Source organism: Charadrius vociferus, unplaced genomic scaffold (genome assembly GCF_000708025.1).
Source record: "Charadrius vociferus isolate BGI_N301 unplaced genomic scaffold, ASM70802v2 scaffold306, whole genome shotgun sequence".
Taxonomy (NCBI): Eukaryota; Metazoa; Chordata; class Aves; order Charadriiformes; family Charadriidae; genus Charadrius; species Charadrius vociferus.
In genome coordinates, this window is record NW_009648963.1 from 3,977,147 (window position 1) to 4,003,274 (window position 26,128).

At 35.7% G+C, this 26,128-nt stretch overlaps 1 protein-coding gene across 1 annotated transcript in view; it reads right to left on the reverse strand.

Annotated features, from left to right (window-relative positions):
- Nucleotides 1-26,128, reverse strand: part of GPR125 (G protein-coupled receptor 125) — a 76,095-nt gene that overhangs the window by 14,490 nt on the left and 35,477 nt on the right. Inside the window, exons 5-14 of the mRNA XM_009887667.1 lie at nt 20,526-20,597; nt 19,184-19,255; nt 18,209-18,280; nt 16,472-16,632; nt 15,374-15,587; nt 14,237-14,401; nt 7,228-7,429; nt 3,851-4,000; nt 942-1,103; nt 463-666 (exon numbers count right to left, since the gene is read on the reverse strand). Of these exons, the coding sequence (XP_009885969.1) occupies nt 463-666; nt 942-1,103; nt 3,851-4,000; nt 7,228-7,429; nt 14,237-14,401; nt 15,374-15,587; nt 16,472-16,632; nt 18,209-18,280; nt 19,184-19,255; nt 20,526-20,597 (1,474 nt within the window). The remainder of the gene's footprint in view (nt 1-462; nt 667-941; nt 1,104-3,850; nt 4,001-7,227; nt 7,430-14,236; nt 14,402-15,373; nt 15,588-16,471; nt 16,633-18,208; nt 18,281-19,183; nt 19,256-20,525; nt 20,598-26,128) is intronic.

Below are 26,128 nucleotides of genomic sequence, written 5' to 3' on the forward strand. Positions count from 1 at the left end.
ATGTGTACAAATGCAAATAAAATTAACCTTTTGCGTCCATTTTCTACTTCATGCTTAATTACAGTATCACTCTGAGCAGAATTTTCAGATATTTAAGGAGACTGGTAATATCTGATTTAATATTTAACAAAGGTGAAAATATAGCAAAACAAAGTGAAGCACTATTATGAACTAGGGAGCATTTCAATTTCCATACTTATGAAAAGGTCTGAAAGCATCTTTCAACTTAAGATGTTTTAATAAAGAAAACCACACCTAGTCATTAAAAATTGTGTTCATTAAAAATTATTCTATAATCAAACTTCATTATCCTCTGTCACTTTAATTATCTCGTCACACTCATTATGCATTAAGTAAAACTGCTACTTTAACATTAGAAATTAATAATATAAGTTTGCTTTCCAAGTGATTCATATTTAAGATATTATTACAAAGACAGCAGGGAAACAATGAGTATCTGACCTTTAAAGCCAGACTTGACAGTGTATTTGAAACGTTGCACTTAAAGCTTAATTGTTTATCTAGATTTCCATCTGGATCTCTTCTCCCATAATCACTGAGTCCTGTACGGTCTGATGTAGCCACTTTCTGAAATACGGTGCATGTCATCCCAGTGAAACCAGCAGCCTTTATTACATAAGCCTCGAGAGCAATATTTGGAGAATACTGTGACAACAAAAATCAAGCATTAGATAATTTTACACATCACAGGAAGAATAATAAATAATCTTAAAGGGATTCTCTGCCAGAACAGAAAAAACACACCCAGAAAACTGTTTCTCTATTTATCTGGCAGGGATAAATCTCTTCAGAGTATTTCTCTTCTCCCCGCAGAAATAGTAGGCATTTCAGATAATGCCAACATCTATTAAGAAAAATAAAAAGCTATTGAAACTCAAGAGCCAGCAAAATGTCTTCTAAATAAATAAATTTATACTTACAGTAGAATAAACTTGAGCTCCATTTGCAAGCCGATACATAGCAATTTTCTGTAGACATTGTACAATTCTAGTACAAGCCTTGGCTTCCCTTTGGGCCATCCACAGAACACGTTCATCAGCTAACATAATGTTACTTGCTATGTCCACCATCACGTCACCAAGCTAACAGGGAAAAGAAATAAGACTATTTTATATCTTTGAAAGCGTTCATCAAGTAGGATCATTATCAGAAAATACAAAGCGACCTGTCGGCACAAAAAGCAAAAGGAAATTGGTTGTTCCTATCTCAGTCACCACTTGTCAAGTTGAGATACTGAAATACTTTGACTCAGACATTTACCTCCATCCAAGAAAAATGTTATGCCAATGTAATTTGTCTGTTTACATTATACTTAGGAAAAAAAAAAACAAAAACATGAGAAATACAGATATTTCTTTAAGAGCAATGAGTGTAATATTCCATATTCTACTGCACTAATTATTTAAAAGAACTATTTATAATAAACTTTAAACCTAAAATAAATAAAAATTAAACTATAAATCAGCAATAATACAGCTTGCATATATGGAGGAAGATAATAAGAAAATAGTATTACAGGCAAAAATTAACAAGCAGCCCTTCTGCTTCTCTTCCTTTCACTATGTCTGCCTTTTCTTCGATTCCTTCCTCGCTTGCCTTCAATTTTGCATGAACTGTTTTAGGTCACGGGTTATACAAGAGAGAGACAGCAAATACCCATAGGTACCAGAGCTGCTTTCAAACCACCAATTACATTGTTGTAAGTTTACACTCGCACTCCCTACTCTGTCTCCTGTATGACAGACAAACACAAACTATAAAGGGAATTCATTTATTTAGGCCGCAACTCTGCCAAAACTAACGAGCACCTACGTTGACAACATTGGCCTACACCAGAGTTTCACAACAGTGAAAACTACTGGATCAAAAGTGAAAGTGTACGTATTTCCTAGTTGAATTGACTGAAATAAAATTCACAGTGCCTAAATTTAGGGACTGGAGTTTTCTGCATAAAAAGAGACTGGGTGGGGAAGACATCTCCTTTACTATCCAGGCTTCCCAATCTCTTTTCAGCATATGACTAATAAGGAGAGAACACAGTAGTTTGCTGTTCATTTTTTAAATCTTTAAAAATAAAGGCAAGAACAGGAATATAAAAATATTTACTGTTTTAAGAACTGGGCTTTTTTTAGGGACAGAAGCTACAATCAGTAGACATTCTCAACAGCTAACACAGAGCCTCAAGCAGCATTTGCAGGCTGTACCCCTTTTCATTACATTCTCAAGAACAAATCAAAGTTAAATTAATTGAAGATGCTTATTATGACTTATTACTACTTGAAAACTGATAACATGTTTTACTCAACAACAAATAGAGGTTTCACAATAAATTATCAGTATGAAGATCCTGAAGTCACGGGACTCAAGTTGTTTCATGTTTCATACTTTTAAAAAATATTACACATTACTCTTTCACCTGCATATAAAGGTACACACAAGATTTTCCAACAGCATTCTAACTTAAGACAATCTGCTAAGAACTTCCTGAACGTTTGTCTTCAGTTTGTTCCTTCTTCTGACATGAGAAAGCTACTAAATGAAGCTTTTTATAATTTAAAGTGTTTATCTTTCAGGACAGCCACTGTAACACAACTAAAGAATGACAATAAGGTGGTATTAGTGAATACAGCGTCAAGAAAAAGTTTGTAGAGTAATACCCTAATAATAAATAACTATGTCTTATTAATAGCTACAAAAATTATTAAATGAAATTGCACTCATGTTCCTTGAATATAACAGCAAAAAGGTTGATTTCAAACTAAACCAACTAAGAAAAGAATAATAATACATCGTCTAAGACAAAAACTACCTATGAATTTAACTGAGATTTTTTCATATCATCTATTACCTTCAAACACGGCAAAGTAATGCCAGATTGTGTCACTCTACAGACAATAAATCACAGCTGAGAAAAGAATATCCTTATAATGTAAGAAATCATGCAGCAATCTAAAGCGTGTTTCTGTTTTGACAGGTTACAAAACCGGCCATTTAATGAACTGCTTGTATAATTCCAAAATACACCAAAAAAACCCCCAACCAACCCAAGCTATGATTTTAAAAAGGAGATTTAGCCTGAAAATTCTCCAAGGAGTTCTGCAAAGAATTTACAACCAGCATTTATGGTTTGCTGAGGGTGGACGGGGAAATTTGGCTTTTTTTGCGCAAGTTTAAAATTGAGGCATTGTGGTCTCCAACTTCCCAACATGCACTGTACAGTGAGATAAATATAACCTCTGTTCAGCAGTGAAACAGAGAGTTCCTACCCACTGGTGGGACTACTCAACCACTCACATTTTTCTCTCCAACAATGAGCGTTCTCTAAGATTTTATTTTAATGTCTTATCTTATATCCTGCAAGATAGAGGAATACTGAAAACCTTAGAGATATAGCTCAATACTGAATAAAGACAGCCTACCGTGGTGGGAGGGGAGAAGATAAGTCTTGTTTTATTCATTATTGAGAGGATCTCTGAGGCTTTCATTATTTGTATTTTTAGATAAGAACATACCAATGAAAACCTGTGTGACCCACTCCATATTAAATAAAAACAGACTTACTGTACCTATCTCCCTGCTCCAGTGCTGACCAGAGGTGTTACTCACATTACAGGTCCAGTGAATGCTGGATCATCTCAGCGCGAATGCAAAGTCTGTGACCATGGGTCAGCAACTTCGGGGACCTACTAAACAAACAAAAACATGGAATAGAATCTGATAATCCGCTAACTCAGTGCCTGCATCTAACGTTGAGAAGGTTTCACTGCTCACAATACTTAAGGACAAACACTTTGATTATCTTTACAGTGATGACAAGTTATCCAGTTACCTCTTTATACTTTTCAGCAAATCTTCCAAATTTCTCTATCATTTCAGCCACAAAAATAACATCCATCTTATCAGAAAAATTTGCTGCTTCAACAGTGTAAGCCAAGAGCTGTCTCGCTGTTGCCACTGCGTTAGTAAGGTTGAGCGGCATCTACACAGAGAACAAACATATGCATTTTGAAGGAGTGAAAATTAAGTACAAGATAGAGGCAACACTTCAGCAATTAATAAATAAGCATTTCCCCAAAGAGGACAGCAATCCCCACAGGGATCAGAGTTTTTTTAAGTAGCCAGGTACTACCACCTTATCTGTTAGCAAAAACATTTCCTACAAGCCAGAGAAACAGCATTTGTACCTGCAGCCAGAAACTGCACCGTCTCCTGTTGTCCTAGAAGGGAGAGAGGTGTTGCATCAAGAAAAGGAGAAAAAAACCCACCCAGTACTGTCAAATGCTTATTTTCCTTTTCACCAGAGCCTAGGCATGAGAACACAAAGCTCCTAAAATATGGAAATATGGCATTTTCTAGCAAAAGAAGCCAAAAGAAATTCAAGCACATCACTGCTGTAGCATTCGCTCTAGATTCTGTAATTACAGAAAGCATTTGAAGTGGAACACACACAAAACAAACAAACAAAAAAAGGAAGATAGATCCTCTCTATGACAAAGCTTATGATTTCACTCCTGAAACAAGCACCATGCTGGAAAATTCTTCACTAAATAGTACTTAACGTCAACATGTCTGAGCTAGCAGGGACCAAAAATGTGAATTTTCAGGTAGTACAGTAGAAAGCTGTGCAAATGTTATCATCACAAAATGTTTCGATGCTGTTTATCCAAAATAATAATCCAAACTAGAGACGTCCCATCTCTCCATTTTTTTTTGGTGTACCGATATCTTGTCTGCCCTACTGAATTTGCAGTGTGCCCCATAAGCACAACTATATACATATATGGCCCTGCTGGTCTTTGCACTTGTATATAGATTTGAATGCAAGTAATGGAAGATTTTTTTTTTTTTCCAAAACACTGGAAGTTATGCATTTAAAGTGCAAATAAAGCTCGAAGTCATAACACACGTTGAGCAAAGTCAACTTTCAAATTCAGATATTCTGTATAATTTCTTTGATTTTTTTCTTTAAACATGAATTTGTTTTCACCTAAAACTACACCTGTATGATACACAAACAAGAATGGTGAAATATAAATGTTCTTGTATAAATTTTACAAAGGTTTCACTCCAATTTCAACTTAGACCTCTACCTGATTTAAATGGCTTGGCAGAGTTCTGATGTTCAAAACAGCCCAACTACCTTTGTGTTCAAAGGCTCTAGAGAAGCTTATATTATTACATTTAATATTAAGTTTCAGAGACAATAAATTTCTGTGCAAAATATTGCTGAAAATTCCAGACCTACTACACATAAAAAGAAGGCTCTAAGGAGTAAAAACTCCTAAAACCAAAACATGCCACTTCTCCCATTAAAAAGAAATAAAAATTGAAACCTCTACTTCAGTGTAGCGTACCTGTGCGCATGTATTTTTAAACAGATGATAGGAAGTTTTCTACTTCACACACGGAAATTATACTTCAGCTTCTGCTTTTCTGAAGATACCAATCTGACCCTCACATTTTAAACTTCCTACCACAAGGTCGGCAACATTCTTCCACAACCTGATAAATGTTGGCTAACCAAAACCAGTTATAACAGGCTGAACCAATCTGGCTCTTGAGCAGTTGCAACTCAAAAGTTGGGCTCCAGAACACAGGCAGCAGTAGCGTTGAGCTGTTACAGACCTTGCGAGAAAATGTGAATTCCCAGGTGAGGAAAAAGAAAACCAGCAGCATCAAAGCTCTCAATGAGCAAACACTCAAGCTTGCTGCGTCCCACAAAGGGACAACAAAGGGACCCCTGGCATTATCCCCCACCTGCTAACCAGTCATTAAGCACCACCGCTTTCAGCCATCAAACATGTTTCTTGTGACTAAGCCATGGCACGCTCCTCTGGTGCTAGGAATACAAAGCAGTAGAGCACAAACAGGTATGTCAACCCCGAAGTTTAACTTGGGCCAGAACAGGCAGGCCTTTCCCTTTCTCTGCCTCCCACCCATTCCATCTTTCTTACACCAGTGCTCATGGGTCCTCAGGGAACCAGAGCAGAAAGATAAAAGCCTACGTCTGCATTAGTAAGTAACTCAACTCAGAGGGAACAAGTCAGCAATAACCCATCTGCACAAAATGCAGTTCCTTGCTTTCACCTCAAACTAGATTTAGCCTAAGCCATTGGACATCGAACCTTCACCATGTGTATAAATAAGAGACATCCAAAGGGCAAACATCAGTTTAGATCCTGATTGTCCCAGTTAGGGGCCACAGTGCTTCTGACACACAGAGTGAAGTTTTCTCTAAAAGAATGTGAGCTCACGCACTGAAACACTCTGAACGCACGCAACACACAGTAATCCTACCCCGAGGTCAGACGAGCACCATGGTGGTGCTACCAACGTCATCAGCTCAAATGGCATAGCAGTATCATTAAAAAACCCCTCAAAAAATAACAAAAAAAACCCTAACACCACCAAATGACCAAACCCACATTTTCTTATCTCCACAGTTTCACCTGTTGCACTGATCCTACCGATCTGACAGTACGCACTGGAAAACACCAAGCTCAAACCAGAGGTTTGAAGCTTTATGGAGTATTTTACAATAGAGCACCTACACATACAAGGTTGGGTACCTCCCCACACAGGTACGCCACTGCAGAATAGTGCTTGTGAAAGCATGCATTAACTAGAGATAGGACTCAAAAGGAGTTTGGAGCTGAAAATTTTCATTTCATAGGTACATTTAAAATCTAGAATACTCTCTTGTATCCGGGTGAGTACTACCAGATTAGACAAGCTGAGTTAACACTCACTATTTTCCCTAGTTAACTCTCATCAGCGACACCGAGTCTGCTAAGAGGTTTACAGCAAAAGAGGCAGAGCAGAGTTTGACTACTCTCTATCACTAAAATGGAAATAGCTGCTCTCCATTACAACTTCAGCCCTTGTTGTTTCTTTATAGCACGTGGGCAGGACAGGGCACCCAGCTGACAAAAACAATCATGACAAGTACCCTTCTCTTATGCTTTACACAAGTACACCAAAAAATAAAATTCTCCTTGCACTTTCAGTCTGGGGGCACTTATTATAAGTATTAAACCAAACTCTTCACCTAGAGCTAGAAGTTCTAGTGTTGTACTCAGAGGCATGTGTTCATCGTAATTCATGAAGACCCACCTGCATTACCAGCTTTAAAAAAAAAAGGAGAAACAGACTTTTCAGATTTTATTTTCGTTAAAGGATTTGATTTTATAGAAATGCACAAATTACCTGGTTGAACATATAAAGAACTCGAGTTACATCATTTGCATATTGGCACCTGGAGTAGTCCTCTTCTGCCCAGTACCCTCCCCTGTCGCATCTGCGCCAGGCTCTTCTCTCATCTTGTGAATTGCCAGGATATATCCCACTGCCAGCAGAATAACGTGTACACAGCAGGTATGCTGTGATGCCTGCCAATGTTCTAGGCCACCTGGGGAGTCAAAAGCAAAAAAAAAAAAAAAAATTAGAAAAATTTACATGACAAGTAAATAAAAGGATTAAGCACTGCAACATGAAATAAAGAGCCACTCAAAACTAAGCATCTCTAAACTATTTAAAGGGCCACCTTGGCTCGCCTTCAGTATTTTCAAGCTGTTCATATTTGTGTATTATTAACAAAACAAGTTCTAATGCTAGCATGCTTTTTTTAATTCTTTCATGAGGTTGCAGGCGGAGAGAAAAAGGTGCTTATAAAATTACTAAAAATAGTTTACAATTTTTTGGTTAAAAAAAACCTTGTCTGCTTCATGAAAAATTCTATATTAACACTATAAAAAGTGAAATACATAGTAGAAAGCCCTGCAAGCTTTCTACTTGTCCTGTTCACATGCATCAATGTAACTTTCAAATGACTGCATTCATATCAATACTAAACTGCAGATATGAAGAGAAGACTACATTTACAGTAATTGAGAAACAGTAGCAGTAATACAGCCACTTTGATCAATTTTGCACCCAAACATAATACCAAATAGAAACTAATGGGAAAAGAAAGTGTTCATAATGTTTAGAAAATAGAAAAGAATTCCTTTCACTCAAAGTATGTGGAAGTAAGCACTTTTTAAGAAACTTTTAACATTCTCTCAACTTCCTCCTCTGTAATTTTACTGCATATCTGTATAAACATACACACAGATAAAAATGAAATAAAGAATAAATAAATACAGAAAATTAAATTGCAATACACCTCTAGTACACTCATCATTCATGAGATCAGAACAGATTCAAAAGAAACATAAGAATAGAAGGAAACCACGTCTGAATTAAGCTGCAGTGCTGAGAAGAGAGAAGGACATGGACAAGTAAAGCCAGCTAGTCTGCCTGCCCCTCCTGCCGGCCCTCCCCCCGCTAGGATATGCACTAGCAGTATTTTATCATTCAGAACACTAATACTTAAAGTTTAAAAGCAAAAAGCATACATACCTAAATTGCAGAATGCTATGTATCTCAAATCCAGTAACCCAACATACAAGGTTTAACTAAAACTGAGAGCAAGAGAGCGCTTCATCTGATCATCCTAGGTTTTCTGTACCATAATTAAGTCTAGCTCCCTGAACAGCCTTAAGAACTAACACACTTTTTCCCAGTTTTAAGTATTTCAAAGGGCCTTGCACAAAGCAGTTGTCTCAAAAAATTGAAATGGTCGAACAAAATACTGTGTTAGATTACACTGTGATTTGAACTTTGCTTCTATCTGGACTGCATTTCAGTAAATGGCCATTTAGTCAGTACTATCATCTAAATTAAGGGATGCTCAGAAAATATCTATATTTGGAAAAAAAAAAAAAAAATCTATGTTTGCAGGAAGATGGAGCAAATACCTTGAAGAATGTTCCATTTCAGGAAACTAAAATTTAGGTAATATTGCCAAAGCGGAGAAACTGAACAAGTCAGTTCCATTTTCCTTCTTATTATTCATCTGTTACGTAACTCCTCTTACTGAAGATGCTGGGATTTATCACAGTTCTTTCTCAAATAAAAGAATAACTCCAGGGATGAACCAAGGCAAAAGGCTACACATTAAATGACGCAAAAGATTAACTTTTCGGGGTATTTGAAAGTCTTCTCTATCTCAAATTCCTATTTATTCTTAATCGGCTGCAACAGAACAGTTTCAGCATGTTCAGTAATGGAAGGAAGACACTTACTTCAGGCCACTTTGGCAAAGATTACTTAGGTTTGGGCAACAAGCAACTCAAAGACAGCTGCTGGTGGCATCCTTAAAATGCACAAGTCATGGCAACAACTATAAAAGAATTCAAAGTCAGTGAGATATCTAATGGAAAAGACTAGACCATAATTACAACAAACCAAAAGAGAAAACAAAGGCTTAAATTTTACTATCTTTCATAACTTTGGCATTACAAATCAGTTCTCCATATTGTAGTGACATCATTTAGTTATGAAATGGAGACTTATTATGACCATCACCATAGTATCTGAATACTCGAAGAGACACAAGATTATTTCAGTATTATAGCAGAGATTCATCCAGCCTTGCAAATGTGCATACACTTCTACTCAGAGCCTCAGCAGCCACTTCCAGAAATTAACAGAAGTGTCACCTTTCAACCTTTATCAGAACAGAAAATTTATACCAGAATTGGTGACAATGGAGGTGGTTAAAAGAAAGAAGAAAAAAAACCCCAAAAACAATTACCACAGTTTTTAAATTCCAGGAATTATATACAGGTATTTTAAAGAATGTAAAATAATTCAAAGAACAGGTATAGATTCTGCAATGGTAATGTAAATTATTTACCATCTTTTTTCCCATACAAAAAAAAAAATGGCAGAAAGGACAAAGATCTTCCTTAGAAAAATCATAATAGCCTTTGTGAATTGCTGCAATCCCAGTAGTGACGTTAGTTCAACATTACACACACTCTAACAAGCTAACAAAAACATCACTTTGGATCATGTCTGGCCAACTCAGATCATAGGTAAGAGCAAGTTATGGATCTGCTGGGAAGAGAGGAAGGGATAAGGGGGCCCAATACATGTAAACTTAGCTAAGTCTCTAAAATTTCAACACAGACCGGGGGAAAAACAAGTACAAAGATGAACCACTTCAATGCTCCCCATTCTTAGGGACACATAATGAGCCTTCGGAGAATGAAGCCAAATAGAAAACAGGCAGATGAGGAGAACTAATAATTCAGCTGGCACAGCTGTTAGAAGACATGCAGGCCCACAAATACCTTGCAAAATGCACCCAAACCTCAGCTTCCAGAATGCAGAGTCAGGTTTCCAGAAACACTGACACTGGAGTGCCAAAACATCATTTCCAAAACAATTCTATCAACACTGAAATTTTTATATTAAGTTTCCACATCAAAGATGCCACTTTGAAAGGGATATCTGTCTCTCTCTTTGCAGACAAGTTTTCGAAAAGTTGTATTTTTCCAAAGCATTTTAAGTTAAAGTGTGGTTAGCTCAGTTTTGACTGAATGTATCGCCTTACAGACTGAGTGCCACATGGCCTTAGGATAATTTAAACTCTGCGGTCCTGGCAGATGTTGTATGACACGACCTCCAAGACAAATATTTTCACTGAAAAATAGCATGTGGCATTCCTCACTACTCACACCTAGTGCTAAAGAATTAGAAAGAGAGAAACCAGAGTGAAACACTAGGACTCAACTGAAAAACAAGTTTTTCAGGAGAGCTTTAAATTACTATATTTTTAAACAAGCATAATTTCTAAGCTATATAATCTGGAACTTCTGTAGCCATCCAATGGAAAACAGTGAGAGCATCAGTGTTTAACACTATTTCAAAGGTTATTAGGGTATCTCAAGATTATTTGCCTGCTCTTCCTGTTCTTCTCTCCGCTTTCCCTATTTTTTTATCCATCCCTTTCCCTTTTGTTACTGTTCTTTTATTCCTACTGCATTTACTTTTCATTCATCTCCGTACACAGCATTTTATGATCTTTTACCACGATCTTCTCAAAAGAATATTAGCAATGTCAGACAGTCACATAGCGTGCGCTACCTTTATAGCAAATTTAAATATCTACAGAAACATTTTACTAATAAAACTAATATATTATTAAACTAATGATTCAGAAAGCGTTCCATTAAACCAGACATAAAAGGCGGGCAATTTAAAGCTCCCAGCTTTCTGCCATAATTTCACATACACAGAAACACCACAAACATGCAGTGTCCCTAAGAGAAGCGCTTTGTGGGAACAGTGTCCCTTATCCTCCTTCCTCTCCCATTCACAACACCCTTTGTGCGGGTGCAAGTTTCTTTACAGCCCAGTGGTGAATGAGATCAGGGAACTGATTCCAGCTATAAATACACTTCCCTTATTCCCTGTTTTTTGCTAAGTGAATGCTAACCTGGACCATTCTCAGCCATGAACTGTTTTCTCCCAATACCTGTATGAGATGAACTGATGAGGTATTCTCCACTTTCCATGAAGCCAGAGAAGACATCCCTCCAGCAGGGCTCAAAAGGTGATTAATGACACGAAATTCTCATCACGCAAACAAAGGCTGCATTCTTAATTTCTTGTGAGCCTAATGAAATTCTCATCACGCAAACAAAGGCTACGTAAGTTTGACTGCATTCTTAATTTCTTGTGAGCCTAAGCTTGAATATCTTTCACAGTTTACCCAACTGCTAGCAGAAGTGCAAATTTGGACTGTATTAACACTCTTATTTCGTCACTGTTCATAATTAGGTGCTCAAAATTTATCACATATACATGAGAGTAGACAGCTGTAAGGGAAAAGATGGTTCATTTACATTTAAGTACTGTCATTTCATTTTAGGAAAAAAAAGTCAGACCATGAGATTATAAAAGAATCCTTTCCTTCATGCATATTAATTCTGTTTTGAAAGCATTCATTTCTTTAAACCAACAATAACTTTCAGTTAGAGTGAGTTTTTATATCATAATTTCATTAGCTTACAGGTAGTCTACTATTTTTTTATTGCATCTTAGTAATTCTCTAAATTCAGCACGACAATTACAATTTTAAGATTAATTACACCAAGTAAGAGTTTTCAAAAGGATAATTCTTATATTTAAGAAAGAATTCTATCAACTACCAGCATAAAATTATTCTAAACACAATAGTTGAAGGATTTACTGAAGTAGAAGCATTAGGTTACCTTTTAACACGCAAACTGTATTTTCAATTTAATCATGGATTGCAACATATTCAGGGATATTATCTGAGTAAGACTTAAAAGAATATCTAAAGAAAAAAGATTCCACGATGGACACAGTTTTTGCCTAATCTTTATAAAGTCACGCTGAACTACTATTACTGAGCCAAAGACACTGAAGACAAACATCTTCCTTTGCTACACTTTGCTATCCCATCTCTGAAGGGATAAAATCTAGATGCCAGTTTTGAAACAGCTTCCAAGCTAAAATGACTAACCAGTTTCAACTAAAAAACTATAAAATCAAATTCACCTAGGATCATCTACAGCCATCTGCTCAGAACCATTTTCTCACTAGTCAAAGCCTTATTTCCATATGGTCTCAAAGGTGAAAAATTACTCTTTATTATTACTCTACCTAAACTACAAATGGAAGTCTGTTATAGTAAACCCAGACACAGTGAACTTTTTGATAAGCTGAACATTTCCTGAAATCTTATTTCTTTCTACCGAATTCCAGAGGGGGGAAATCCTATTACACTGAACAGTCACTGAACAGCACAGGTTAATTTAATGGAAAACACTTTGAAATAAGCCTTTACCATCTGTTTTCACCTCTAATGGCAAATCAAAGAAGAACGATTCACACTTGTATCATTAAAAAAAATGCATAAGTGATTTAAATAGATTTGTTCTTTGATGAATACAACATGCATCTGTTTGACTTTCTTCACCTTTTATGTTAAGCAGGAAGTTCTCATTTTCTGATGTAACATTCATCCCTGCAGTTGAAGCCACCACAGAGTAAAAAGAGGATATGCACAAAATTCCTTACATAAATAATTCCTCAAAATGTGAAAGTAAAGCTCTTCAGTAGTTCCAAATTGCCCCTGTGCAGCAAGTGATCTTAACACTACTGCCCTTACTAATAGTTCCTCATACTCAGACACCCGCTACCTTTCTTCTCAAACTGTCCAACTGATGAACATAGAGAAGATGAATTCAGAACAAAAGCTTTCAGCCAGGACTTTAACTGAATTTTTGCTACAACTGGAGAAGGCCTTCTGCACTTGCAAGCTTGTCTTCTATCCTCAAAAAAAACTTTGTCCCAGCAACATGCTTTAACTTACCTTTTATTTCTTAATAGAAAAGATTTATGGTCTCAGATTAGCTCTATAGAAAGAAGATGACTTTAAAGAACTCTAACGTACACAGGGAAAGGAAAAAAGTGTTATAAATGTAAACAAAAGATCAAGCAGAAGATCAACCTAGCCAAGCAGCATAAGAAAAGTGAAAATAAATGAGCGGGTAAAAGCAGTTATTACAACATCAAGAAACCCTACAAGCCATAGTGAAAACGTCTGCTATGATATACACTAATTCTCAGTAGGAGCTACTGCAGGGCAGTACAACACAGAGTAGTTATAAAGGGAATTACCTTACATATAGAGAATCTATACAGAAGCTATCTGTTACAGCTGGCACCTCCAGGAGTAACGTGTTGTTAAGAGTGACCAGCAGCAGAAAGATCAGAAAAGGGAAAACATGTGAAGAGGTAAGAACAAAAGATAAAATACTCTGCAATACCCAACACAATGGAACATCAGAGCTACCACTACAGTCCCAAGACACATTAAAAGGAAGCAGCATTCATATTATTTACTCTAATATTCACAAGGGAGGAAAAACTGTATTACGTGTTTTTTATATAGTGATTTTGTCGTACGGGAGCAGGAGGGTTTTAAAAAAAACTCACGGAAACTTCCCCCCATCAGTATGCAGTCCCACTCTAATTTACAGATAGTCTAGAAAGTTTTACTCTGTTCCAATAATTTCATTTATATACTCCAATGATTTAATTTATATATTCCAAATATCATAACTTACTTTCCATCTATTCCAAATATGTGAGTTAACAGACTCCAAGTTTAACATTTCATGGTATAGTTGTGTGCACTTCTTTCAACACCTACTAATTTAGAACAGTTAAAAAACCACTACACACCATTTACAAAAGAACACCCACATAGGTGCCTTTAAAGCATAATACCACAGTTAAAACCAAGATTAAATGGATTTTTCTTTTCTCTGGAAAAAAAACTGAGGTTACCAACCTGAAATCCCCTTTATTGTTCACAACCCTCTCTGGAGGGCAGTACTGCGCAGAGCTTTCTAACACCACAATGTCTACTGTCCTTGTGTTATTTCCACGTCTTGTTTGTACATGGCAACCCCAGTTTCCGGTGGAGCCAGCCTGAATGTTTGAGATTGTCAGTGCACTGACAAGACAAAATAAACAAATAAAAGTCAACAGCCTTGCAATAAAATTTATATAAGCTTTTACCAAAAGATGAATGAAGTACAGAAAGACAATGGAAGAAGCAACCAATTACATACAACTGTAAGTGATCTTACAAAATCAGAGCTGTCTATGAATCAAAGTACTGTAACTAACAGAGAAATATTTACTATTCTTCTAACTCTCAATTCTGCCAAAGTAGGAAAGAAAAAGAACAGCCATGGGAAAAAGTTCTTTGACATCAGAAAGAAGATAAGAGAAGTCCAAACTCCCCAAGTGTTATCATTGCTCTTCAACACAAGATTTTTATTGTTGTTAGAGAAAGGCCAAACTAAAATAACTTCCCAAATGAGTAATTTGTGATAGAGTTAGAAGCCCTAATTTACTAATAAAATTACAGGATATATAACCACTCCGTAGATGCTGAATGAGTCAAAAATCTGCTGCAGCAGAATAAATTATACTTCTAGATCTCTGCTGGAGAACTTCAGTATTACCAACTGTGGTGTGCTCAAAGGAAGAGCGAAGAATCAATGAGCAGTTCACTTAAATGTCTTGCTTTCGTAATTTTAATGTACCAAGAGAACAAATGTATCCTACCACAAACATATTTTACATGAACTGCAGTGGGTAATGCTTGGAGATAATTAAAACCCAACTGCAATAGTCCTGGGCAACCTGCTATAGGTAACCCTGTTTTAAGCAGCTGTGTTTGACTAATCAAATCTCTCAACCACTTTCCTCAGACTTGATCCTTAGCAACAGTGACCAAACCCAGGTAATATAAGAGATGTGACGTGTGAAGTTACAGACTACTTCCATACTTGAAAGTATCTGTCTGCACAGGTTCACTCAGCAAGGATATGAGAGGTCCTTACTGGTTATGGAAATAGTCACTAAATCAGAGCAGAAAATAAGGAGTAGAAAATACATTTTCTCTTTATGGCTTCACCTTGCAATCAGTGAGCAGTTATGAATCATGTTTTTTTCAACAAAAATACCCTGGGACTCATCAGTTTCCACTATCTTTCCATCCTGATACCACAAGACTTGCATATCTTGATCAATATACGAAGCCATACATTGGAAGGGCAGACTATCTCCTTCAAAGACAACCTGACGGTGAGATGGAGTCATATAGAAAGATGGTAATTCAAGCGGTGGTTCTAGAATTCAAGAAACAAAAGCACAATTAATAGTAAGAATCTGTTATATACACAATTTTCAAAAGAGGACAAAAATACACCGAGTCTCAATTATCGATATAACCTCCTTGTAAATTGCATCTTGCAAGATTTATATAAAAACTACATTTGATGCATGAGATATTGAAAAATACAAATTATCCACATATTGTTTTTCAAAATATGTATTCCTCTAATGTAGTACATTTAAAAAAAATCTTTTGCTAGCCCACATCCAAAATACAGGAAAAATATAAACTTGAATGAAAGATATATTTATGCATTTTATTTCTTCACAATTTCTCACCATTAGTATTTCAAAAATCACAAACACATGTGTTTTATTGTTTTGACAGATGGAATATAGCAAATAAGTTAAGCAAGTTGATCATGGTTTCATCACAAGAAGGCTAATCAACAACAGAATCGCCATGTAGGAAAGCAAGTCATAAAATGAAGACCTTTTATCTTCAGAAATTTGGGCTTGGAATAGTTTGCACACCTGAAGTCAGATAGCTAGACTTCGGAAAAAAATTATCAGTTTGATTCTTCTTGAGAATTTTAGGTAAAAATGCCTGGAAAACATGGATTAACAGAAAAAAAAGGAGTTTATCTTCAGAGAATGCTACTCATCCTTAATTTCTACAGACTAACATCCACAATCACCGATTTATTTATTATTTATTTCCAAAAGTAAACAACACAGAGCTAAAGATCAGCCTTTGAAAAAGAATCGCTATTACCACTATCGTGTAAGCACTGAATTTCAGGGAAACAAAACAAAGGAAAAAAAAAAGTCTGTTGACTACTGTTAACAGAATATGGAATGTGTTAGAAAATTAGTATCAGTTGTCACGAGTGCTTACCGCATGTCAGAAGCTCCTGCTTAACACCAGTCACCGTCTGCGACTGAAGTGACTTGGGATAGGCACATTTAGTTTCCCGTACAGTTATATTTCTTTCTTTTAACCATTGATGCATCCACAGTATGTTGCAATCGCAAAGAAGATAATCAGTCTGAAATTCTCTGCAATACAGAATAGGTACTCAGTGACAGAAAACAACACTCAAAGATCTGAAAGCTTGACATCAACAGCTGTACAATGCCTCTCATTGTCACAGACAACAAGCGGTCAAACCCCAGAATACAGTGGAGTTGCCTACCACTTCGTATTGGAAGATACTCTAATCCTCTGCAAGCTGTGGGCTGAGAACACAAGTACGCACTCCCTGAGAAAAGGAATCCTCTCCATAAATATGAGGAACATCTAATACCTGCCCGTGAAAAGGTTTCCAGTAATTTCTTTCATGGAGGGCATTTACATTATTTAAGTGAGCATTAAAACAAGGAATTGCTTGAATATGTATCACCATAACTTAAGAACACACTTCATTGCTTCATTTTAGCAATCAAATGCTTTAACAGTAAAATCAACAGAAATATAAAAATAGCCTCTTACCTATTTCTCTTCTCAGAACCACTATTCACACCATTTTAATGATAGTTTTATTCTGCTTTATATGAGAACCCTATAAGGCTTTTCATTTATTCATAAAGTCTTCTCTGTATAATTTAATACTTTCTACTAAAAGACATACCAAATCCCCCCCATAGGTGTCTGCTGTAGTCAGCTAAATTAAAAAAGAACATAAATATTTTATCTGTTTAGAAACAGTTAAAAATGTATCAAAACATATTCCTGTATCTACACTGGTTTTCACCTCTAGTGAAAACATTATTTTTATTTTTGCAAATGTCTGGAGGATAACACAACATCACAGGCAGAACACTTCAAACACTAAATCAACAATCCTGTGAAATTCCATTTGGTCTTTGTTCACAGAAATTCCTCCAGACATGTTTTTAATAGCAATGGTTATATCCAGGTTCTCTTGTCAGACCTGTGAGGTTCTTGGACAGCAAACTGTATGTACGCAATTAAAATACTAGGAATAACAACTTACAAACAATTAAAAGAAGCTAGAGGTGGGAAAGAAACATTTGCTTTATAAACAAGAAATTAAGTCAGTGTCAAAGCCAGAAGTCAGAGCTTTTGTGAAAGTCCCAGTACAGTGAGCCAACTGTCATGACTACCAGGGAAAAATACAAGCAAGTCAGCAGCACTGATTTTTTTTTTTCATTTACTTTCTTCCTTACACAAGATTACAGCTCTCATGAAATTAAAGGAGAGAAAAATAACATGAGGTTGAGATGTACCTACTGTTATGTGTAACAAAACTATACTGTTCTGCAAAGACTAACATCTTCCTTCAAAGTATTTGTTCCCTTTGTTAAAAAAGGTGTAAAATATTTATTTAATATAAAAGTAATAAATGACACACAGAAGAAAACTTTCAGAAGCCCAGATGCCAGTATAGCTTTGTTCTCTCAGAACTATGTAACAAATACTAAGCATCTTTTGAAAGAAGTTATATAAACACTTAAGTATCTTTCCCACACACTTATTCAGACAAAGAAGCCACAGTTATGAGGTTTAAAAGTAAAAATGCAAAACTGTAGTACAAGCAAGTGTATACAAAATGTTTTTTGTTAAGAACACAAATGATCGTGCAAATTAAGATTAGATGCAATAAGTACTTACAGAGACTTTAGTGAACCAAGATGGTCAAATGTTCCCTGTGTAAGTGTAGAAAACAGATTTCCAGACAGATTCCTAAGACATAAAAGTATCATGATTTGAACTGATGCCCAAGCAACTGACATTTGAAGTAAGAAAATCTCTTTTCAAGATAACATTATTTTAAAACCTACAAGATACTATTATGACAGTGTCATAGTTCACAAGACTAAGAATAAAAATCAGGTCTGATAGCCCAGCAAAAATCTCAGAATAAAGTGTTCCCCAATATCTCTTTTTTAGCTGAAGAATTTTAAGATCGGAATCAAGGGTTGAAAACAAATACTTTATTTTTATTTACAGCAACAACTAGCTCATGTTGAGCATACATTTCAAGAAGTTTAAAATTAACTTCCTTGTTCACAGTAAACTGATATGTTGCTATTACAAGCTGCAAGAAGCATATTTGATCAGGCAGAATGTTTTTTAACATGTTTTACATCCCACTTTCTCTGTATCAGTGAAAGCATCATGTAAGCTGCTAACAATCAAGGCAAAGAAACATTCTATAATCTTACATGTTATTTTCTTAAAGTAAATGAAGAACTCCAAAACGTGAAAGAAGCCAGCAAAACACAACCACACTGATGCTCTGGTAGAAGGCACGGATATTAAAAGGTTCTATAACCCTGAAATATTTTTGTGGAGAAAATAGTTTGTACAGTTTTTGACTCCCCTCCCCCCTCTGTACCTTCTAGGAAACTGGAAAATGGTTGCAAAGCACACAGAGCACTGAGTAGTACAGTTTTAGTTGCCTCCACTGCCCCCTCCTTTTTTTTTTTTAATCTCGCTACTGAGTAACAGACCACAATCATAGCCACACTGCATGTCTTTCAAGCGCACACTTAAAATAAATTGCTCCCACTGAAACAAAGAAGTTTACCTTACATAAGACTAAAACTTAAGAAATGAAGTGATGTACAATAAAATTATACTTACAATCTAATAAGACTGACAAGTCCTCTAAATATATCTGCATTCAGGCAGCCTATTCGGTTATTAGTTAAGTCTCTATAAATAGGAAAAAGCAAAAATCAGAATAAACTGGTTTATTTCCAAGTGACATAAAGGGTGCAAACAGAAGTATTTCAACTAAAATTCCTAAGTAACAGATTGCACCATAAATACGTTGAGCCTTTTTCAGCAAAACCCAAAAGGTACTGCTATATTGGTGTACACACATGCGCATAGAGTCCTTATTCCACTTCTACAGCAATAACGGTTTGCCCATACATGTTAAATGAGCCCAGCCTGACCAGTAAATCCCCTTAGAACAGGCTTGGCTTAACTCATATTTGTACAGCACATTCACCACATGTGCTACATCACTTAAGTTTTTGATGTGCCAGAGACCAATACTAGTGCATTTATTGTACATAAAGACCACTTCTATATTTATGCTTCCATAAGTCTTTATATATTATATATTTTACAGTGTAGGTCTTAAATCAAATTGTCAAAAATTCTTAAAGGAATAAAGGTTAAGCTTGCAAGTAGTAACGGTCCAGAATTGGTCCTTCAGCTTTATTTTTTAAGGTTTTCAAAAGTGCAATTACCAACAAAATTTCCTTTTGAGCAAGGCCGATCACCTGACCAGTGACAAATGAACATGTACGCTCCAAAAATTTAAGAAGAAAAGCTGTACACTGACGTAAGGTGGGGCAGGGACAGACAGCAAAATCACTAAGCCTTAAAAGCTGTCTCAGATGTTCTGAAAATCATACAGTGTTTTAATAAAATAAAAATTAAAAAAAAAAAAACAGGAAAAAAGCCAAGGTATAAATCCTCCAAAAATATGCTAATGGGAATGTTGGCACAACCTTCAATAAAGCAGCATTAACAGCCCTGTAACTTCAGTGCAGTATTAATAGCAAGGGACTCTGTGTTCCACTATGACCTTTGAAAAAAAAAATATCCCATAGAGTTTAACATTTAACAAAGCAAGACTTGATGGCATCAAAGCTCTGAATGAATGTTCACCCAGTGATGTTTCAAGTCACTGAAATACAAAAAGGGAGGAATAATACAAGAGACCATCAGTAAGAACAAGTGAGACTGCCAAGCCACAAGCAGTGGATGTTCTTCAGTCATAAGACTGAAAGCAGACTTTGATTTATACGTACGTAAATGTGTGCGTATAAATTTAGACAGCATATGCATATTCAACTTCTAATGTATAACAGCTTTGCTGTCTAGATTTCCAGAACCTAAGACTTACTCTACTCTCAGAGGTTTTTTTTGTTTGTTTTGTTTAAACTGACTAGCTAGATATACTACTTACAGTCTTTTCAGAGATGAAAGCCCCAGAAAAGCTCCTGGATCTATAGTACTAATAAGGTTGTTCTTAAGGTCCCTGTGGAGAAAAATTAAGACATTACATTTATGACAATCTACCCTTTAAAACAGATATAGATGTATGAAGATACACTTCACTTGTCTCAACTTGTTTGAAAACTGCCCAAAAACCCATACAACACATTTCTACTTTCTCTAACATAGCATCTTTCAAATTTGAAAAATCTGTATTTCAACTAGAAAGAGGAATATAAACAGCATGTGTATTCCTTTAAATATTCTATCATGTCCTGTCACATGAAAGGGTATGGAGTCAAAGATATTTTGCCACAGTGTCTCAATAGATCACAGCTGCTCAGGGCGTAACACTTGCTCATTACACAGTACAAAACTGTTTAGCACAGTGTTGTCTTCTTCACCCTACCCAGTTTTAAATAATTTAGTAGTTCCCAACATCCAAGAATAAAAACAAGATCCTAAAAATACAAAGACACTATATTGAAAGTTTCCACCAAACACCTGGCTGAGAATCCCAAATAATGCTGGTGAAAAAGACTCAGAGCACAGATTTTTAAATCTTAAGTTTCCAGAATAGGAGATTGTAAGGAGAAATGTAAAGTAACTATGTCATTAAACTGCTTTATTAATTGTACAAGTGATAAAGGAGTTTTAACTCCTAACTCGAGATATTTCGCAGATACAGCTTAATTTGAAAGGTCACAGAAAGCATCTGCCAGCATCTACTGAGTTTTGAACAAACTTTATCACTGCATGAATGCTAAAATTATTTCTACCTCCTTATTCATCCAAGATTTTAACTATCCTATTATATATAAAACTTTGCAGGCACTTATTACTACATGAAAAAAAAATTAATTCCTTTGCAATATGTGAATGTTCTGCATTTGAAAAGCAAATTAGCAATTTCTATTAACAGCAATGTTTTAGTAAGCAAGGGCAGAAAAAAAAATCTCCTAAATCTACCACAACATTAATAATTCTGCCTGAAAGCAAGCAGTACAAGAGGATTACATCTACCATCACACAGATATGCATGAGTGAAAATATAAATTCATCCCAAGAGTTCACAATAGTATTTCCTGCAGCCAGATTAACAAATCATGGTACTGCAGACAATGTCATGGCACGTGGATCATGCTTCAATGCCACATGTAATAAACATTTTAAATACCTGAAATACTTTAAATTTACTTTGCAGTACAGTAAAGCAATTTTCAATAAAACTATGGCATGTATACAATTCTCTTATCTCAACTTAATTTGCCCTGTAGAGTGGCAGGGACTGCCAACTACTTCTAAAGCAGTATTGGAAGCCTGAAGAACTGTAATGTTTTTATTTTTAAGCCTCTTTCAGCAGGCTTATAAACCCAGTGCCAAGGCCGTGACAAATGTGAGAATACTAAATACTTTGGGACAGGGACAGTGAAGAAAAGTGAGACTTACTGTTCATACTTTAAATTTCAGTTTAAAATCATTTAACTCCCACTTAAACTTAAAAACTCACTGTGCAAAACACTCAGGGAGAAAAACCTTGACACAACATGCCTTGGAAATCCAATAATCTAGATTAACAGTGATCTTTAATTTCATTACGTAATTCAAAGCATACTCCCTGATACACCTCTTCCTTAAATCCATTGATTCAGTGGGAAAAAACAATATCCTTTTAAAATTAAAGCAACAGTTTTACTACTTCTACAACCTGTTTATACATTTTGTCAGATTAGTTGATAAAAAAACTGACTAGTCTATTCATTATGTAATTTTGGGGTTTTTCCCCTCCTCTTTGTAGGTCTTAATACCAGTTCCAGAAGGATAATTACACTAGAATAAATTCTTTTTTAAAGAAACGCCCAAAATTTTCCTGTTTTAATAAAACTCATTCAATATATATTCTGTATTTTGTAAATAAGATAACAAAGCATTAGTGAACCACCATACTAAAGTAATGTTTAAAAAACACCCCAAATGCCCAAAGTGTTAGCATTTTCTCAACCTGCAGTTACAACAGTTGGGGACTCTCTGTGTGGGGGTTTTCCCCCCCTCCCAGTGATAGTCACTAGTAAGCACGAGCTATGGATTCATCTATCAAAAAGTATTAGCAGATGAAAACCGCGAAATATAAGAGATGCTTAAAGATCTCAAAATTAACACAGTGCTGACACGTCTGGCAGCTCTTCAGAAGCAGTAAAAGATGTTGATACACAGGCTGCTGCAACTGCCAGGACTGCAGGATCTAGGACAGTGCCTAAATGAAGAAATGACACTTGTGGTTAAACCAACAGGCTGATAGGATTCTCACATAAAAGGGAAGTAGGGGAGAGAATCTCATTAGAAAGTTGTGTTTGGCTTAAAAGTTTTTGTTGTTTTTAACACTTATGAATACATTTATACAAGCAACTGATCTTTAGCAACAGGAATTTACTCATCTCAGCCACTGATTTTAATAATTTTTCTTAGGCAAAGCTCAACTAACATGATATCATCATAGATAATTATTTGTCCAAACAAAAGAAAATCTGTCCAAAAGAAATCCATTAGAAGAGGGTTTCAGCTCTAGCTTATAAGAGGGTATAAGCTCTAGCTTATTGGTACATCTTTTATCTTACAGTAACTACATCTTTCATCTAGCAATTAAAAATACTGCTACAGAAAACCCACGAGCCAGGCAATAGAGCAGTCTTACACTGAGAATCTATTAAAAAATAATTTTCTCTTAAATCTAAATAACACTGCAGATGAGGATGCCCCTGTATTTATCAGGGAAGGTGATTAACTGAGATTAGTATTGTAGAAAAAATTAGGTTTTAAGGGTAAGCTCATGTAGTCCAACTTCTGGCTCAAAGCACAACTAAATCAGATCAACTGCCCCACTGTTATGTCCAGGAAAGACCTGAAAGCCTCAAAGAATGCAGATTTCACCATCTCATCACCCAACCCTCCAAGTGTTTAACAGTTCTCATGGTGAAGACTTTTCTTATGTTCAACTGGAACAGCCCTTTTTCAAATCCATGATTAAGTGGGCAAATAGCAACTTACCAACAGGCGAAAGTATTTTTAAGACCCTGACAAGCACACCTAACGTTATCTTGTTAAGACAAGAAAAGTCTCTTAATGAAAGAATACTTAAATGTAATTATGGCTTGCCATGTAAAAAACAAAATCCTTACATTTCATTAGAATTTATAATTAAATGCTTCAGTGGCCAGTTGTCTATGACTTAAAAGTGCACATATACATACTTCAAAATTACTTGTATATGAATACATACTACTTATAACTTACTGCTGTCTGTCTCAGCACAATGAAGATTGTCTTAATTATTACTAAAGCATCCTGCAGGCACAAACAAATGATGCATATATATATACACACACACACACACATACTGACACATATACATTATTTAGCTCTCTCAACTACCATTGAATAAACTGTCCTTTCTTTCCGAACAGAACTTGAAAATCAACATTGGACAAGAAACACGTTAGCTACCACGGACTTTTACAAGATGAAATGCCTTTTCAAAAAGGTAATGTGGGAAGAGGATGAAGAAATTACAAAAATACACTAAATATTGCATAGAGTCAGCCTATCCCTCCCACAACTCTATAGGGTGTAGATTTCATGCAGGCAGATCCAATAAATGCTTATGACTGATTAAACAAGTTTTATGTTTCCTCATCATTCACTGTCTATGATTTAAATTCTACCCTATACACACCATACATAGACTTTCTCCCTACAATATAGCAGGCTATATTTCTTTTTAATTTTAATCGTCAGTGTACCAAATATTTAAGGTACCACCAAAACTGTTGATAACTGAAAGCCCAATATTTTATTGCATGCAGGTCTCAGATGTAAAATTCTGCTTTCAGGTCAACATATTCAAATTATATGTGAGGATTAAATGCTGCTGGAGCTATTTCACCAGATTCAAGTAACTCTCTAGGAAAGGAAAACTGGCTTAAACCTGTCACTGATTTCCTGTATGTTAGAGTAATACAAGGATAGAAAGCAATCAGAGAGTTCAGGTTCATAAGGAACCACGGAAGAGGAGACAATATACAGTTCTGACTTGGATATTTTCCAAATGCAAATTAAAAAAATTGTTACTACAACATCAACTTAGATCACCTTGTCAACATCAACTTAGATACAAGATCACCTTGTTTTGTTGTGTGCTTGCCATCGCATCACCTGTGGCATGCATTGATGAACTACAACAGTCAAAACTTCTTGAAGATGTAATGCAAAAAAGTTAAAAAAAAAAAAATGCTTGAGAGTACCACACTTCTGCAAACTAAACAAAAGCTAGAACTTAGACCAAAACCTTTGTTTCCTCCAAATAATTTCTATTTCCAACAGTTCAGAATACTCCAAAGCATTCACTTTCCCAGCACAGACTTTTCAGCAGAGACTAGAAGCACGTTTCTCCTCCCTCATCACTCATCTTTCAGAAATTATCTGAGAAGCAGGTGAGGATGGGGAAAATAAATATTTTATTAGCCTAACACGCTCAGTCTTCTCCTGAAAGAGCCACAGCCAACAGAGATGGAGCTTCCAGAACTAAACTTAAAGCAGAAAACAAGTTCCTAAATATTCATAAAACTGTTTCTCTGCTCAGTAATATTCAAACAAGAAATACTGACTCTTTCCAATGACTTTTAAATACTCCCCCCACCCCCCCAAAAAAAGAGAGTTCAGTTCCACCACTAGGAGAACTCAGGTCCATCTTCTCACATGCTCTGCTGCACTGTAACAACATAAATTAAAATCAACAATTGTTACTGTCTGAAAACATATCAGATGCTCCTATTTTTATTTAAGGCATCCATATATCTGTAGATTGGTGCTGTAAGAACAAAAGAAAAAAAACGAACGAGACTAAGAAATAACACTTCCTTCACACTGCATATTTTTCTTTTCAAAGGTATATTAGTATATCCTAAAAATACATTGGTAAACCCTTGTCATTATTTACAGTTCAATAAATATCAAACCCTTCTTTTGCTGCCTTACTGAATTCCATGCCTGTCTCTTCCTCCTCTCTCCCTGATGTACAATGAAAAAATAGTACTTCATAAATACATACTCTTCCTTATTCTCACAAAAATCAACAGGCAGCATTAGCTAGCCTCCAGATGGAAGACAGCAGTTTGCTTCTAAGTTGCTGGACTCTGAAAAATGCTATATAAAGTCAAGTATCTACTAGATGAAAAACTATTTGTCATAAATTAGTTGTGACAAACTAAACAAAGAAGTTACTTCAACATTTAAACTGTAGGACGTTCATAGCAAAACAAAGCATTAACAAAGTCAGTGGAGATTAAAATATTTAACATCTTTTTGTACAGACACTTTAATTACCACTTATGGCAGTAAAAATCTTTGACCTGCTTACTGTTATTCAGCTATTATTTGCATGATTTTTTTTTCTATAAGAGTAGATGTAGACATCGCACAGTCATTTTGTGCTGTAATAAATAAACATTTCACCCTCCAGTAAAACAAAACTCCTATTTTGGTAATCTTATCACCCTGTTTACAAAATAATGCATTATC